At 38.6% G+C, this 15,437-nt stretch overlaps 2 protein-coding genes and 2 long non-coding RNA genes across 4 annotated transcripts; 2 read left to right on the top strand and 2 right to left on the bottom strand.

The window, feature by feature from the left end:
- The first annotated feature begins 2,620 nt into the window (after positions 1–2,620).
- Positions 2,621–3,082, top strand: LOC149099007 (uncharacterized). Its single transcript, XM_089276745.1, has one exon. The coding sequence runs from the start codon at positions 2,621–2,623 to the stop codon at positions 3,080–3,082; it is 462 nt and encodes a 153-aa protein (XP_089132871.1).
- Positions 3,083–5,631: 2,549 nt separating this feature from the next.
- Positions 5,632–8,179, bottom strand: LOC149099006 (uncharacterized). The gene is made up of 2 exons (XR_016203622.1): positions 7,197–8,179; positions 5,632–6,756 (listed from the first exon to the last, which is right to left on the bottom strand). It is a non-coding gene; the product is annotated as an uncharacterized LOC149099006 (long non-coding RNA).
- A 947-nt stretch (positions 8,180–9,126) lies between these two features.
- LOC149099005 (uncharacterized) lies at positions 9,127–9,625 on the bottom strand. Its single transcript, XR_016203621.1, has 2 exons — positions 9,570–9,625; positions 9,127–9,175 (listed from the first exon to the last, which is right to left on the bottom strand). It is a non-coding gene; the product is annotated as an uncharacterized LOC149099005 (long non-coding RNA).
- A 3,344-nt stretch (positions 9,626–12,969) lies between these two features.
- LOC149099004 (uncharacterized) lies at positions 12,970–15,437 on the top strand. Its single transcript, XM_089276744.1, has 4 exons — positions 12,970–13,232; positions 13,476–13,611; positions 14,155–14,349; positions 14,913–15,437. The coding sequence occupies exons 1-4, from the start codon at positions 12,970–12,972 to the stop codon at positions 15,246–15,248; spliced, it is 930 nt and encodes a 309-aa protein (XP_089132870.1). The 3' UTR covers positions 15,249–15,437.

Here is a 15,437-nt window from a genome sequence, read left to right as displayed (position 1 = left end):
AGAAGCATTAAAAAAATGACGTATATTTTTTACAATAACAAGACCCCAAAATGGTCAAATGCCGGGAATGAAGAAGCAAGAAGTAATTAATTTCAAGAAGCAATTATCCTTGAATTGAGTTATGACAATATATACCCCCCTCCCCCCCCCAAAAAAAAACGAAGGCCTGTCTTTAACAATTATTCCACGAACGCGCGTTGGATATGTAAACAATAGCCTCCATTTGACGCGGAAATATGCTCGGATATTTGTTCGCGGACATTTTCTGTTTCGAGAAGCGAACAGTTTTCCGAGAGCGTAGCTCGAGGAAAACTGTGAACTTGGAGGAACAGATAATGCCCAAGGACAAATATCCGAGCATATTTTTGCGCCAAATGCAGGCTATTGTGTTTATTATCCCTCAAATATTTTTCGCAATATGCGCAGTTTTGAATAGCTGGGGAACATTCGGTCACGTGACGTGTTTAGGCCAATCACGCTCGAGCAAAAATATTTGATGGATTATAAGAGATGATCGATTGTCATAAATTACGTAATTATGACGTCACAATATGCGCGATGTTCTTCTGAGATTTACACAATAAAGAAAACAGGTGTCTTGACCATCGTGATGCTACGTCTTTACAATAGTTGTAACATTGGTGCCGGGACAAGGATATAAAAATGACAGAGGATATAAACAAAATGAAATTGATCCGAGTAGCCTACAAAGGACACTGTACACAAGATTTTAAAAAGGCAGATAAAATTGTAACTTCAAAGAGTTCAGATCGCGCTGAATTGGAGGCAGTCGTGGACAGACTCACACGAAGAGCTGGGGAAATAGCGCAGATGGATGCTAAAATTGTGATATCTTTGGAGAGAGGAGGACACTCTAAAAGACACAGAACTAGCCCCACTGTTTCAAGACAATATATCGGACTGGCAATTCAAAATTGAACAATTTCTCAAGAGCAAACAAGAAACACTGGTGAGTCAGTTCCATCATAGTAGTTTCAAACAAGCACCCACGCCTCAAATACATCTCAATTTACCCAAGATAAACATCTAATCCTTCGGAGCAGATCCACTTGAATGGCTCACATTCTGTGATGGCTACAGTGCAGCTATCGATAAAAATCTTGAACTAAGTGATGTTGAAAAAATGAATTATCTAAATGGAATACTTAAAGGAAAAGCAGCGCGCGCTATCTCCGGGCTGCCATTGACTGAAGAAAATTATAGAAAGGCAACTGAGCTATTAAAAGAGCGCTTTGGCAAAACCCAAAACTTGACCAACGCTTACATGGAATCATTATCCAAGATCCACGCGCCATTAAGTATTAGTGACACTAAAAATTTAAGGGAATTTCACGATATATGCGAAGCCAATACTCGTGGCTTACAAACATTGGAATGATGACTGAGTCATATGGAAGTTTGCTAATTCCCATACTCCTAGAGAAAATACCCGAGGACATACGCCGCTTAATATTCAGAGCGGATCCTTTAGCAGTTAGCTCCCTGGATAGATTGAGGGTAGCCATACGACAAGAAACTGAAACACGAGAGAAAAGCCACATATCCTCTCTAGAAGATTCCACATCTGCTGCAATGGACGGAGAGGTGTTCGTACCAACCGCTTGCGCTCTACTAATCAATGCTCAACAAAAACAAAGATTTCTCAGAATCACGACCATACACCTACCGCGCGGAAACACACCGCCCAGAGAAATGCGATAAGATTACATCAGTAGAGGAACGGCGATCTATCCTTCAACCCCAACAAAGATGTCTCAACTGTCTTGGACTCAAACACACGAAAATTCAATGCTACTCAAAAGGTCGATGAATGAAATGTAAGAAGAAACACCATACTTCAATTTGCGAAGAAAAACAAGAAAATCCAACACAAAGCTCATCATATCAAATGAAAGAAAACAGAAATTCAAACAGTAATCAATCACCTACAAATACCATAGTGAAGACCACGACCCACACGGGAGCAACACATTCCCTTGATCCTACAAATCATATCCTGATGCAATCCGCCATCACAAAAAGCAGTGGAGCCGGTAAACAATATCGTCAAGCTCGCATCCTGTTCGATACGGGATCACAAAAAACCTTTTTTACTCAAGATATGAAGCACAAACTTGAGCTAAAAACAATGGAAAAAGAACTCCTGGATGTAACTACGTTCGGCTCATTTCAAAGTACTAGAAAAACATGATATTGTCTCATTTTTGCTATGGACAGAAAAAGAGAATATCAAAATAAAAGCGCTAGTAACTCCAATTATTTGTCGACCGCTATCAGTGATGAAGAATCTAAAGATGCCCTCTGAAAGGACTCAAACTTGCAGATCGTTTGCAATCATCAGAAAATCTTGACGTAGATATCATCATTGGAAACGACTGTATAGGGTCAGCTGATTACTGGAAAAATAATAAAAACTGAAAACGAAGCCTTGATTGCTATGGAAAGCAAATTCGGATGGCTCCTATCAGGACCCCTTCAAAACGAGAGCAACCATGAAAAGGGCTTAAACACACTGTGTCAAAGGATAGAAATCATGCCAGTAGAAGAGTCAAAACTTGACAACCTATAGCTGTTAACCAAGTTCTGGGAAATCAGCAAAATGCCAGAAGAAAGCGACAAAAGTGATGATAACATCATAAAATTTCAGAAGACCATCCGATTTAACAAGGCAACTGGTAGATACAACGTAAGACTCCCATGGAAACGATTGAACAGTCTACTAAACAGCCTCAACAAGAAAGACCCAGGACTTATTAAGAAATACAACGAACAACTCCTTGGACAAGTTAATCTCGGTCTCATAGAGAAAGTGAGGAACCTCAATCTTCACGAAGGCATTTTAAATTACATTTCCCACTTTCCTGTTTTTAAGACAGACAGCGCGACAATCAAGATGCGAATAGCATCTGCCAGAGTGTCATCAGAAGCATTGAGTCTAAATGACTGTCTACACACAGGTCCAAATCTAATGCAGGATCTAACTGGTATCCTATTAAAGTTCAGGACCCAGAGAATAGCCTTCACAGCAGATATAGAAAAAGCTTTCCTAAAATCGAACTAAATAACTAGGACGGGGACGTTACTAAATTCGTATGGCTAAAAGACATAAACAAATCCGTTAACAGTGCGGACAATTTGAAAGCTTACAGATTTTGCCGCGTTCTATTTGGAGCAGCGCCCTCACCCTTTCTACTAAACGCAACAATACGATATCACCTCAACGAAAAAGATAACTGGATAACGAAGGACTTAACAGAGAACATGTATATGGACAATGTGGTCACAGGAACTAATTGCGACGATAAAGCCTTAGAATATTATTCTTTGTCGCGAAGTTATCTACAAGAAGTGGGCATGCATCTACGACAGTGGACCTCTAACTCAAAGGCTTTAAATCGTAGAGCACAAGAAGATAATGCACATGCAGCTCAAACAACAAAAATCCTAGGACTCACGTGGAACTCAACAAATGACATGCTATCCCTTTCACTTGAAAAAAATGATCAGAAAATCAGAAGCTATCACAAACTTACTAAGAGATCCACGATCAGCTTTGCGTCAAAATCGTTTGACCCCCTGGGATATGTTGAACCCATTACAGTTCGAGCAAAGATCATGATCCAGGATCTATGGAAACAAAACTTAAGCTGGGATGAGGATGCTCCAAGCGAACATAGAGACCGATGGCTAAACTGGATAAGCGATATCAGCAATTTGACGTCGATTGAAATACCCAGACCATACTTCCTCACAAGCATTTCTAAAAGACAACTTCATATATTCTGCGACAGCAGAATATATGAAGAGGAATGTCAGGAGCTCAAATATACACTGCGTTCACAATGGCTAAAACCAGAGTTGCACCCATTACAACACAGACCCTTCCACGACTGGAACTGTTAGCAGCACTCTTAGAGCGCAATTATCTGAATATCTAACGAAGACACTGCAGCTCACAAAAACCAAATTTGAAGTCATATACTGGAGTGATTCTCAAATAGTGTTATCTTGGATATCGTCTACTAAACAATTACCACAATTTGTTCCTACGCGAGTCCACAAGATAAAAGAAATAACATCATCGAACACATGGAGATTTTGCCCAACATCTATGAATCCAGCCGACTTGCTGACTCGGGCACTTGATACCAAAATGTTCAACAACAGAAAACAGCTATGGTTTCAAGGACCTCCATGGCTGAGAGAGCCAGAAGACACATGGCCTCCACAACCCGGAACATCAATCCACGCAGAGTACGAGAGCTCACAAATGGCAGTTGCAATTATGGCAGATATTGAAGAAAATCCTAACATACTGAACATCAAAGTGAAGAATGATCATCGCAGTTAATTTTCCAATTTAAGCAATTGGAAAGAAGAAGCCTGAAAAAAAATCAGGGCTTCAACGGGATTCGAACCCGTGACCTCCGCGATACCGGTGCGATGCTCTACCAACTGAGCTATGAAGCCACACATTGGGAGCGAGGTCAATTATTTGAGTTCATATGTTCCCGTGAGGAGTGAAATGATGTGAAGTTTATATGAAATAATTCATATATGAACTGCGGTTGTAGATGAAAGTGAAGAATGATCATCGCAGTTGAAGCCCTGACTTTTTTTCAGGCTTCTTCTTTCCAATTGCTTAAATTGGAAAATTAACTGCGATGATCATTCTTCACTTTCATCTACAACCGCAGTTCATATATGAATTATTTCATATAAACTTCACATCATTTCACTCCTCACGGGAACATATGAACTCAAATAATTGACCTCGCTCCCAATGTGTGGCTTCATAGCTCAGTTGGTAGAGCATCGCACCGGTATCGCGGAGGTCACGGGTTCGAATCCCGTTGAAGCCCTGATTTTTTTTTTTCAGGCTTCTTCTTTCCAATTGCTTAAATTGGAAAATTAACTGCGATGATCATTCTTCACTTTCATCTACAACCGCAGTTCATATATGAATTATTTCATATAAACTTCACATCATACTGAACATCATTGACTGAACGCAATATAGCACTCTAATACGCGTAGTCACTCAGTCACCGTCCTTCTTGTCCTCTTTGCAAGAAAGTTGGAAAATACCTGAAGTGTATAATGATAACATCCCTACCACAAAAGAAATGCCTGAAGCCAGAAATTTGTTGCTAAAAGCAACTCAACAAATAACTTACAAACAAGAAATAATACATAGACTTAGGCCAGCCTAAAAGCGGAGCTCCTCAGTTATTTTTCGGAATGTTGTTACTAATGAAAATAATCCAACATGTATGAGGTAAATTGCGAATGATTTAATAGTTTCAGCCGGAACTAGTATTATATCAGCAGATCGAGGTGTAAGATGGTGTGATTATGAAATATAGAGCCATGATTTCAAGGATTTGTGGGAAGCCACCAAAAATCTTGATCACATAACCGAACTGTCTTCTGTGCTTTTTGGTGGCATTTCTTGTTCTTTCCTACCTTATTCAGAAAGACAAGGCATTGTCATTAATCATTATATTCTTCATTAGTTAACATGGGGACCCCCACACAAAAGAAGTTTACACATTTTTGTTGTTGTGGGGACTGATTGAAATGCAGTGGTTACAATATACTCAGTCCCTGAATCTCTACCAAATGTAATCTCACAAAAATACCAAAACAGTATACATATGTGAAAAGTTGGAAAGTTTTGTTTTCTAACTTGTCCCCAAAGATACATTTAGCCATCTTCACTATTGTATGGAGTCTCCTCCCGCTGGAAGGGTTTGCAATAAGCAAAATCACCCTCGCATGAATGGTAATTACGATACTTCTTTTTGCTGATCATGAATACTTGCATAGGCTTCTAATAATAATTTTATTATTCAATTTCAATGTGATTTGTTCTTTTCCTCGACTGGCATTGTGGACTACAAGAGCTGTTATTGGGTTCCGTTAATTAATTTTGCTATGATTAAATTATACCAAGAATTATCAGTAAGCTAAGAGGAAGTTATATTATGTACATGTATTTTGTCTGCACTACACAACCAAATGCACTCCAAGGTTATCAGGCATAAGTAAATTTGTCAGAAGAGCACAGCATATCCAAGATATGTTTTGATTGACACATCACTTAAGATAATTTACAGCAAAATGGATAAAAAATACATCAATATCGTACATGCACCAAAGCCAGACATGGGGTTATAATGACCTCCCGAACACCGGGCGGGCGTTCTATCCACTGAGCTACGAGAACTCATGGAGAGCAAGGTCATTTAACTGAGTTCATATATGATAGGTGTCCTGCATACTGCTAGGATCAACGCTATCGAATTCATCGTGAGTAGTGATAAGTTAATAAAGACGGTAATTTTTTTTTTTCTTTTAGAGCGCCCGCCCGGTGTTCGGGAGGTCATGGGTTCGATTCCTGTCGGGGACTCAGAATTTTTCTTTGTCCCACGCTCGTGTCATGTTGATTAATTCACCTTCACAATAAAAATCAATGTCTATAAGCAATCATAAGGACCTTAAATTTATAGTTCCTCAGAAATATCTCACCAGGCCATGGTTGCTTTGAAAATCTTTCATGTTTTAATACAAGCTGCCCATCTGTAAACTGTTCATATATTGACTGACTGGAACAGGCATGTAATTCCTTTCTTTGATATACAGTGTACTTCATTGTTAGTTGTTTACTGAGTGTTAGTGATGAATCAAATGCTAGGGGTTGGTACTCCAACTTTCACAGTGGCAGGCTCTGCCCTGAGATACAAAGCAAACTTACATAATTGTTATGAACTTCGCGACTTGCTTTCGAGAGCAAATGCAATTTGCTTCAAACAAGAAACTGGAACATTGTAAGTTACAACAATGTGCACAGTCCCAATCACAGGGTCATCCAGGCTGTTTGGTTGTACATGTAACTGTACAACTGTATATGAGTTCAGCTTCCAGAAGAAAATCAGAGTTTGTCAGGATAAATACTGATGTTCTTGCTTACTCAATGAATGACTGTGCAGTTCCAGAAGATATTCACACCCAACACCCATTCATGGCCAGTCTTTAGAAATTCCAAATTAAAGTATCTGGAATCAAGAGCTCTAATAGAGAAAAAACCTCCATGTGGGGTATGAATCTTTTCTTGAAGAAAACAGTGTCTGAGAAATCATTAATTACAAAATAATGTTTAAGAAACATCTTACCTTTCAGAGAATTTTGTAATCTGCACTGTCTGGCCAGTTCATATATTTGACAAGTTGACACTGGGCATGTTTGTAAATTTGTGCACTTCAACATCACATTACTATGTAGTAGCACTGGTCAACTAAAAACAGCATAATTTGGTTAATTAATATACACTGTACATTATTAGGTTGAAATATTGGTGTAGATTGTTGCACATCAACAGATACAGAAACTATTTGCACCTGAATCATAACAAGTGAAAAAGCGTGCATGAGACATTTACATGTACATGTAACAGCCCTCCACCTCAGAACCATCACAGATATGATATGATATTTTAAAACTCTCTGAAATTTCAGATTATTCAAGATTAACATATGCACATACATCATCTGGGGCAACCCTAAAACACTGAATTTGGAAAACGAAATCCGGAATCCGGAACCGAAAACCAGAATCTGGAATCCAGATATTATGAATGATGACAGAAATAATTCACTTCAGCAATGTCTAATAAATAAATATGAGCAAAAATTATTTTGTTATTCATTTTCTTGGCTTTACTTCAGCTACAGACTGTAATTGCTAAAAAATTATTGACTAGTTCTGAACAACCCTTAGCTATATATCTGGCCCGGTTGTTCAAAAGCTGCATAAAGCTATCCATTGGGTACATCACTATCCAGTCAGGGTTACTGACTTTTTGGGTGGATAGAGTTACTCATAACCTGCGAGAAGGCTCTAGTATCTGTCTCTAGTGTCTGAGCAGGCTAAATAGGTGTCTAGTGTTTTTCTGCATTGGCATGTCACCAAGAGCCTTCATGCGGCTTTGCCACTCACGCCCCCAGCCCAAACACGAGAGCCTGCTCATAGGCTAAGTTACCAATCTTTTGTTCAAGCTGGCCCTGGTGAGAGCCCGCTTCTTGTCTAGATCAAATTGCTCTGAGAAGACTGGTGAGCAGCACATTAACAACAAGCTATTATAGGCTATTGCAGTGAGTTACTGGCAGTCTTTTAGTATCTTTTAACAACATGTGGTCTGATCTGTTAGCGAGTGAGAAGCAGACGGAAGTAAGTGTGCAACATTTCTACAAATTGTTTTAATATGATGGCCTCCAAGAATATGAAATGGTGATTTGTCACAGTATCAGTCTGGAAATTGTGTTAATCTGGAATTGGTCTCGTATCTATTGGAAAAATCAAATTTCATATTTAGACCAGACAGGTTAGCCTTTGGACTTTGAAAGTGGGGGGCGTGACCGTCAATGTACAGGGGACTGCCACAGACAGATATCCTGTTCTCTATGAAATTTTCTATCTTGTTCAGTATCTACTAGACATAAAGGATAAATTTATACTTCCGGTAAATTGAAGATCATTTCTTAAACAAAATGGAAATTACCAGCAAGCTTATTTTAGACGTTCTCAAGGTGCTTGGAATAAAATTAAGACGCACTTTACTGAGATTCTCATAATCATAGCCCTCACTAGAAATAACGGTCGCACGATTTCAACAGACGGAGAATTTTTGTTTCAAAAAAGGTTGTTTGAGGTCCTTTTTACTTGGCAGCTTACTTTTTACAGTCGAAAAGCTAGGCAAAACAATTTTCGCGTATTTGAAGAACTTATTTTCTTTGATTTGCGGATTCCAGTTTCCGGTTTCTGGATTCCGGTTTCTGGGTTTTAGGGTTGCCCCATCTTTAACAGAGTGTTTGCTTCACATTCAGTTTACACATGGCTGTTATCCAGCATAGGCAGACTTATAAGTTTTCCTTCAAAAATATATTGCAACTATTGCATCTGTCATTACCTATTGTTGTGATGAAATGACACAAAATCCAAGAACAAGAAGTCATAAGCATAAAACTAACTTATGTGGTGCTTACAGTTCCTCTTACTGTCTGCATATGCCGTCCATAAACTGGTGATGCCTGGACAGTGTACTCATTATTTTTCTGATCACACCTTTTAAAACGTCACTGTTATATAATTTGTCCTGAAAAAGCAATACATGAAATGTTATGCCTTTGGCACTCACCAAATACCTTTACATGATGTATAATGTACACCATATCAACAATCACAATTCTTTTTACTTTCATTGTGACTCTTTTGTGTCATTGTCCCTCTCTTGAAGACAGGACTTCCACATTAGGTGATAATTTGCCTCTGGAGTCTCCATGAATTCACAGGGAGTGATAACAATTAAATCGTGACTAATTTTAGCTAAGGAGTCGTTCAAATGTCAGATTTTAATGCTAACTTTATACAGTAACTTTACATTACTCTTCGTATATATAATTTATATAACCTCTAAATTATTGCACCTATAGACAGAAGGTGTGCTGGGGGAAGAAATGTTCTAACCTTTCTGAACTTTTCCCCCTTACCTGTAATAGGATGACTATTATGAACTACAGTTTGTAACCAACACCAACATCAGGCTATGTATGCACATGTATATTTTGTTGTCGTCTGTAATCATAAAAAATAAAAATTTAAAATCCTCCATAAAAGTCATACTCAATAACACTGCTACATGTAGCGCTGTTACTGGAAATCAATTTAAGTGAAACTGTTGAAACAGCTCTGTCAAAATTGTTTCTAGCAGTTAAGGCAGGATAACAGAATATACATGTAGCACACAACAAAGGCTAGAGATACACACATGCTAGTTATCAGTTAGGATTTGGTGAGTTTCTGTGCTGTAGGTATGGTGGAAAATAATAGATTATCAGAAATGAAAGTTCCTGAGACATCTTGACAGCACTGAGAGGAATTAATATATAAATTCACAAAAGAAGGAGAAGTTCTTGCCCTGTCCAGTTCTCTGTAATAAAAATATAATTTACATACAAGTCATTTATTATATATGGTTTGTGTTTAAAGCCGATATAATGCACACTCTGATTGGCCAATTCCAGTGCATTATTTACATTTACATGGTATACCTCGGTAAAATCATAAAACATTGTGTGCGACTAAAATAAAAAATGTAAAAAATAAAAATAAAAATAAATGCCTAATTCATAACAATTTAAAATACTCAACACTAAAACCAATGTAATTCTTTACTTGAAAATTATTCTCCCGTAATGCCCATGGGCCAATTACAGGCATGCTAAAAAGTCCTAAAACAAAGTAAAAGGAAATTAAGAAAACTATTGCTTTTTTCCGGAGAATTGTAGCGACTGAAGACAATGAAACTGAAACTTTCTTCGACGAGCAAAAAAGTACGCATGCACAACAAAGAAAACAGTCAGTGACATTCATTTAATAAGTTAGTTAATAAAAAAATAGTGTGAAGAAGAGAGCAGAGAGAGATAGAGTGGAGATAGGAGAGCGCTCTCTCCAACTGAATTGTGTATATAGGTATGTAAAAGTTATTCTTATTACCGAGAAATGGTCAGGGCAAGAACTTCTCTTACACTGTTCAATTTACCGAGTTAATTAGTACCATCTCACTTTTTAGGAACACTTCCATATTAAGTGTAAATACCGCATTGGGGAATAACCTCTTATTAAGAAAATAGGGTCCATGTACTCCCAACCAAAAGCAATGGCACAGATAAAATGAAATAGCCAATCAAAATCAAAGCAGAGCTTTATTTGCAGACAGGATAGCCATGTATAATCGTCTACTCGACATTTTGGACTAAATAAGCATTTCACCAAACCGAACTAATTGGACAGACAACAAAATAAAACGAGGAAATCTACATAATAAACACAAGATGCATATCACTACATCTGAGCTCGAGTATCAACAGCAAATCCCTTCCCAATGAAAGGTGACCGAATAAAAGAGAGGATAAAGAAAATTCGTTTAAGCTTGCAGTGTTAAAGTTTAAAAATTATTCACGCTTAAATTTGAATATTACTGAGAGTCTGTATTTTTGCCGACGGCTTAATTTAGCTTTGCAGTCATTTTATCGGCAGTAGCTTTACCAGTCTTCAACCAAATTAACCTCGGAATTCACAAAAGCATTTCGCCAAACCGAATAAATTGAACTAACAAAACGAGGAAATCTCCACACTTTGTAATCACAATATGCAAATATTCACATAGGAGCAAACGTAAATTTAGCAAATCCTGTTCGCTTGGGCTTAAAATGGTTTGTAGACCTTTCTTGGTTTTCAACAACAGAAGAAGAAATTTTAGCAGTCTACGAAGCGGCAGTGCTAACTAACTCAGAGAAAACTTCAAAACTCGCCCGGCCGTGTTTACAAGTACGGTTTTGGTTAAGCTTATTTTTAGACGTGAGGTTATAAGCTTAAGTTGACAACGAAAATCGACAGCGACCCACGTGTTATTGTTTAGAGACGAGCGAAATTAAAACGATGCAATTTTTAAAATCTCTTACAGCATGGCTTCAAATAAGGAAGACTTTTAATGGCTTCCAATTGAAAATAAGCTTAGCTAAGCCTATATCGCCGAGGCAACTTGTTAATTTTCATAGCAATCGCAACAACAAAAGTCACTTACCGCAAGTTGGCAATTCAGTTCGGCCAGTGTAAATCTTCCAGGCAGAAACTTGCAGCAAAAGTTGTGAAGACTGAACTGAAGTTATATTTTCGATAGATCAACGAATCAACCACTTCTTTCCGCTACGTTTACTGTTTTGTAATTTCTCTAAAACACTCGGGTACGTTTGATTTCTCTTGTTCATCACCTGACCAAATCATGTGACTTTTGAATTTTCTTGCACGGCTGCACAGCATCACGTTCGCGCGAATTTTGAACTTGGCCATTGGGAGTTCTGCAGTCTTCTGAATCAATTTGTCGGGTACTTTCGCCTCCTTTCTATAGCCCTCGTTAGCTTTGGTTCACGGCATTGTTCGGTATTATTTCACCTCCTTTCTCTAGCCCTTGACTAGCTATAATTCACGGCATTGTTCAGTACTGTTTCGCCTCCTTCCCCAGCGCTGGCTCGCGCAGTCTTTTTCGCGATCTTCTTCGCTTCTTCTTTGCCTTCTCCCGCTACAAACCGAGGGTGCATGACTCTGTCAACCTACTAGCTGGAGTATGGCCGCCATCTTGCGCGACTCCGTCGTCGTCGTCGTCGTCGTCGTGCGTACGCGCCCACGAGCAATACCGCTAGCCATGATAACCATGAGAAAATCAATTCATGGGTTTCCTTTTCTTTCCTATATGGGTATGGGGCTCCGCTTGGCGGCCCTTCGGGCCGCCGGAGCTCCCCTATCATACCTAAAGAACAAGGATAATCTTAAAGAACCTGCCATCGCACGACAACTCAACTTTTATCTTGGCGATGAAGACCTACTTCGCTGTCGTGGAAGGTTACAGTGAACAGATCTACCCCACGATACAAAGCTTCCTATCCTCATGCCAAAAGACAATTACTTGACTACACTCATCGTCCAATCTATGCAACACAGGCCTTTCAATTTACAGGCATCGATTACGCAGGTCCTCGTTATGTTCGCGACCGAAGAAATCACACTTCATCTAAAGTTTATATTTGTCTATTCACCTGTGCCGCGGCACGAGCCTTACACGTCGAGTTAATGGAAGATCAGACAACCCAGGCCTTTCTTAGGGCATTCAGAAGATTTATCAGTCGACGAGGAGTTCCCGAATGTATCATTTCTGACAATCAAAAACCTTCAAAGCTGGAGCTCAAAACTCCAAGCGATGAAAACCCAAGTCCTCAAGCCAAATGCATCACAACAGTTCCTCGCCAACCATAACATCGCATAGAAATTCATAACAGAACGAGCCCCGTGGTGGGGAGGATTCTACGAAAGACTTGTTGGACTAGTGAAAAGATGTCTCAAAAACCTATAGGCAAAACCTATCTGAACATAATTGAACTAAACAAAATACTCATTGAGATAGAGGCAGTGGTAAACAGCCGTCCCTTGACATATCCTCAAGTGGATATTAACGATGCCTCTCCTTTGACCCCATCACATTTCTTATGTGGACACCGTCTTCTGACATTACCAGACACAAGAGTTAGCGTCAAAGAATCAGATCCAGACTATATCCCAACTGATATTTTAACAAAAGAGCTAACGAAGAGAAAAAAGTAACACGAGATAGTGATACAGGCCTTCTGGACACGATGGCAAAAGGAATATCTGACAAGTCTGCGTGAATACAACTCTTACCAAAAGAAAGCTTCAAACAAGACAGCCGTTGCTATAGGAGACGTTGTTCTCATACATGATAATGTACCACGTAATCAGTGGAAAATAGGTGTCGTTACTGATTTACATAAAGGGAAAGAAGGATTAGTCAGATCTGTATCTTTAAGAATACGTTCTGGTAGTGAACTATTAAGACCTATAGAGAAGCTTTATCCATTGGAAGTGTCGAGCCAGAACAATGCACAAGGTATTGAAAAGGAGGACAAAGAAGCTATAGCCGATAAACAACGTCCCCCAGTACGACTTGCCGCTCAGAAGGCAATTCATCGAATCCGGGAACAATCCTTGACACGAACGATATCAGATTTATCACGACACTATTCTTAAACATTTATCCTTCGCTAATCATGCCATATTATTTGTTATTTAATTGGCCCCGGAGAGTGTCGTAAATTATGTACTTATGACGTCACAATTTGCGCGATGTACTTCTGAGATTTACACAATAAAGAAAACAGGTGTCTTGACCATCGTGATACTACGTCGTTACAATAGTTGTAACAATGATAGATAGTCAACGAGGCGCATAGCGTTGAGTTGGTTATGACCACCTCATATTAAGGAAGCGCGAGTGGAATAATTGTTTTATTAAAAATGCCCTCAAAATGTATAAAAAAATAATAAAACTGAAATAAAATGACAATAAAAGGCTCTAACAATTACGCATAGGCTAACCGGCATATTTCTAGAACACGGTATAATAGCTCATATATTATGATTGCTAAGCCAATGGAAATTCTTTAGTTACATTATCCAGTGTCTAGTTTTACTTAAGTGTATTATCTCTTACTATTAACGTAGGTAATTGGAGACAAACAAGGAAGCGGAACAGCTGTAATACTGAGAAAACGACAAGGCCTTCAAGACCTACAAGAACTACAAAAAACAGTAGTGGTTCCAGTTAAACTGATTCATGTTATCAGAAACCCGTTCGACAACATCGTTACAATATGCAAAAAATCTCCAGCGGTGCAAGATCAGAAACCAAGGAACAAAGTAAGCCAGTCATCGAGTAGTTTGTTTGGTAAATTCAAAATTGTATATAGATAGATAGATAGATAGATAGATAGATAGATAGATATGTATGTATGTATATTGTTTTTACATTACCCCTGCCCCCATTCCCCCTATATGCTATATACTATACAGCTAAGCTGCGCTTAAAGTAGCCTTCATCACAACGGCCAGTTTCACGCAATTAATAACAGCGTTGTTACTGGCCTCGTTAAGCTTCTACAGTGCTGTGACAGAAAAGCCAACGCCAACAGCCAAACAACTTTTTTCTTTTGTTTGTTTGTTTGTTTGTTTTTAAACAAGGAGAAAATGAACTTAGCTTTTGTTCAGACCAGGATAATAAAGAGGTGACCGTATTAACGGAGTATACGTAAGGAAGGTTTCACTGTTATTGTGAAATTCGACGTACAAACTGGGGAGTGTCTATCTGGTTCTTACTTTTTATAAATCAGAAAGGAGACTGTCTTTTTGTATTTTTCCTCCACCCAAATATGAAAAGTTCTTTTGTGTCTACCTGACAAACTATCCTATTTCACTTTTTCCAGGTACCCAATGCCAAGGCCTTGGACTTCTGCATCCACAAATACTTCAACCATGCTCGGACAGTCCAAAAACTTCACGAGATGTCCAAGTATCCAATCCTTGATGTTTACAGCCGCGACATGATAGCAAAGCCGAGGGAAACTCTGCGTAAATTATGTGACTATCTTAATGTCACGTGTTATGACGAGTTTGTCAACTCAACGTTAAAGATTCTATATTCTAAGCCATCTAAAACCAGGTACTCAGTAGAGTGGACAGACGAACAGAAAAAGAGAGTTACTAATGAAATCAGCAAACTTAAGTTTTTGAAATCTTACTTTTCATTTGACAGTGATTAGTACGAGCTGGGGTTCTCAATGGAGGTCATTTCTATGTAAAAAAAAAATATAGGCATAGGAATAGCTAAGAACACTTAGGACACTGTAAGCCGAGTAATTATCAAAGTGACTTTTATTTCAAGCAGTGTCTAGAACAAATTTAACCGTGAACAAGAATGGATTAAAGGATAATAGAGTTAATCCCACGTA

This window comes from Orbicella faveolata, unplaced genomic scaffold (assembly GCF_042242905.1).
Source record: "Orbicella faveolata isolate gen_17 unplaced genomic scaffold, um_ofav_v1 contig_46, whole genome shotgun sequence".
NCBI classification, from domain to species: domain Eukaryota; kingdom Metazoa; phylum Cnidaria; class Anthozoa; order Scleractinia; family Merulinidae; genus Orbicella; species Orbicella faveolata.
This window is presented reverse-complemented; position numbering and strand designations above follow the sequence as displayed.

Excerpts from the sequence above, each read along its gene's own strand:
- LOC149099007 (XM_089276745.1), top strand. The coding sequence starts at position 2,621 with ATGCCAGAAGAAAGCGACAAAAGTGATGATAACATCATAAAATTTCAG.
- LOC149099004 (XM_089276744.1), top strand. The coding sequence starts at position 12,970 with ATGTCTCAAAAACCTATAGGCAAAACCTATCTGAACATAATTGAACTA. Across the intron at positions 13,612-14,154 it reads TACGACTTGCCGCTCAGAAG|GTAATTGGAGACAAACAAGG; the intron begins GCAATTCATCGA and ends CTATTAACGTAG. Across the intron at positions 14,350-14,912 it reads ATCAGAAACCAAGGAACAAA|GTACCCAATGCCAAGGCCTT; the intron begins GTAAGCCAGTCA and ends CACTTTTTCCAG.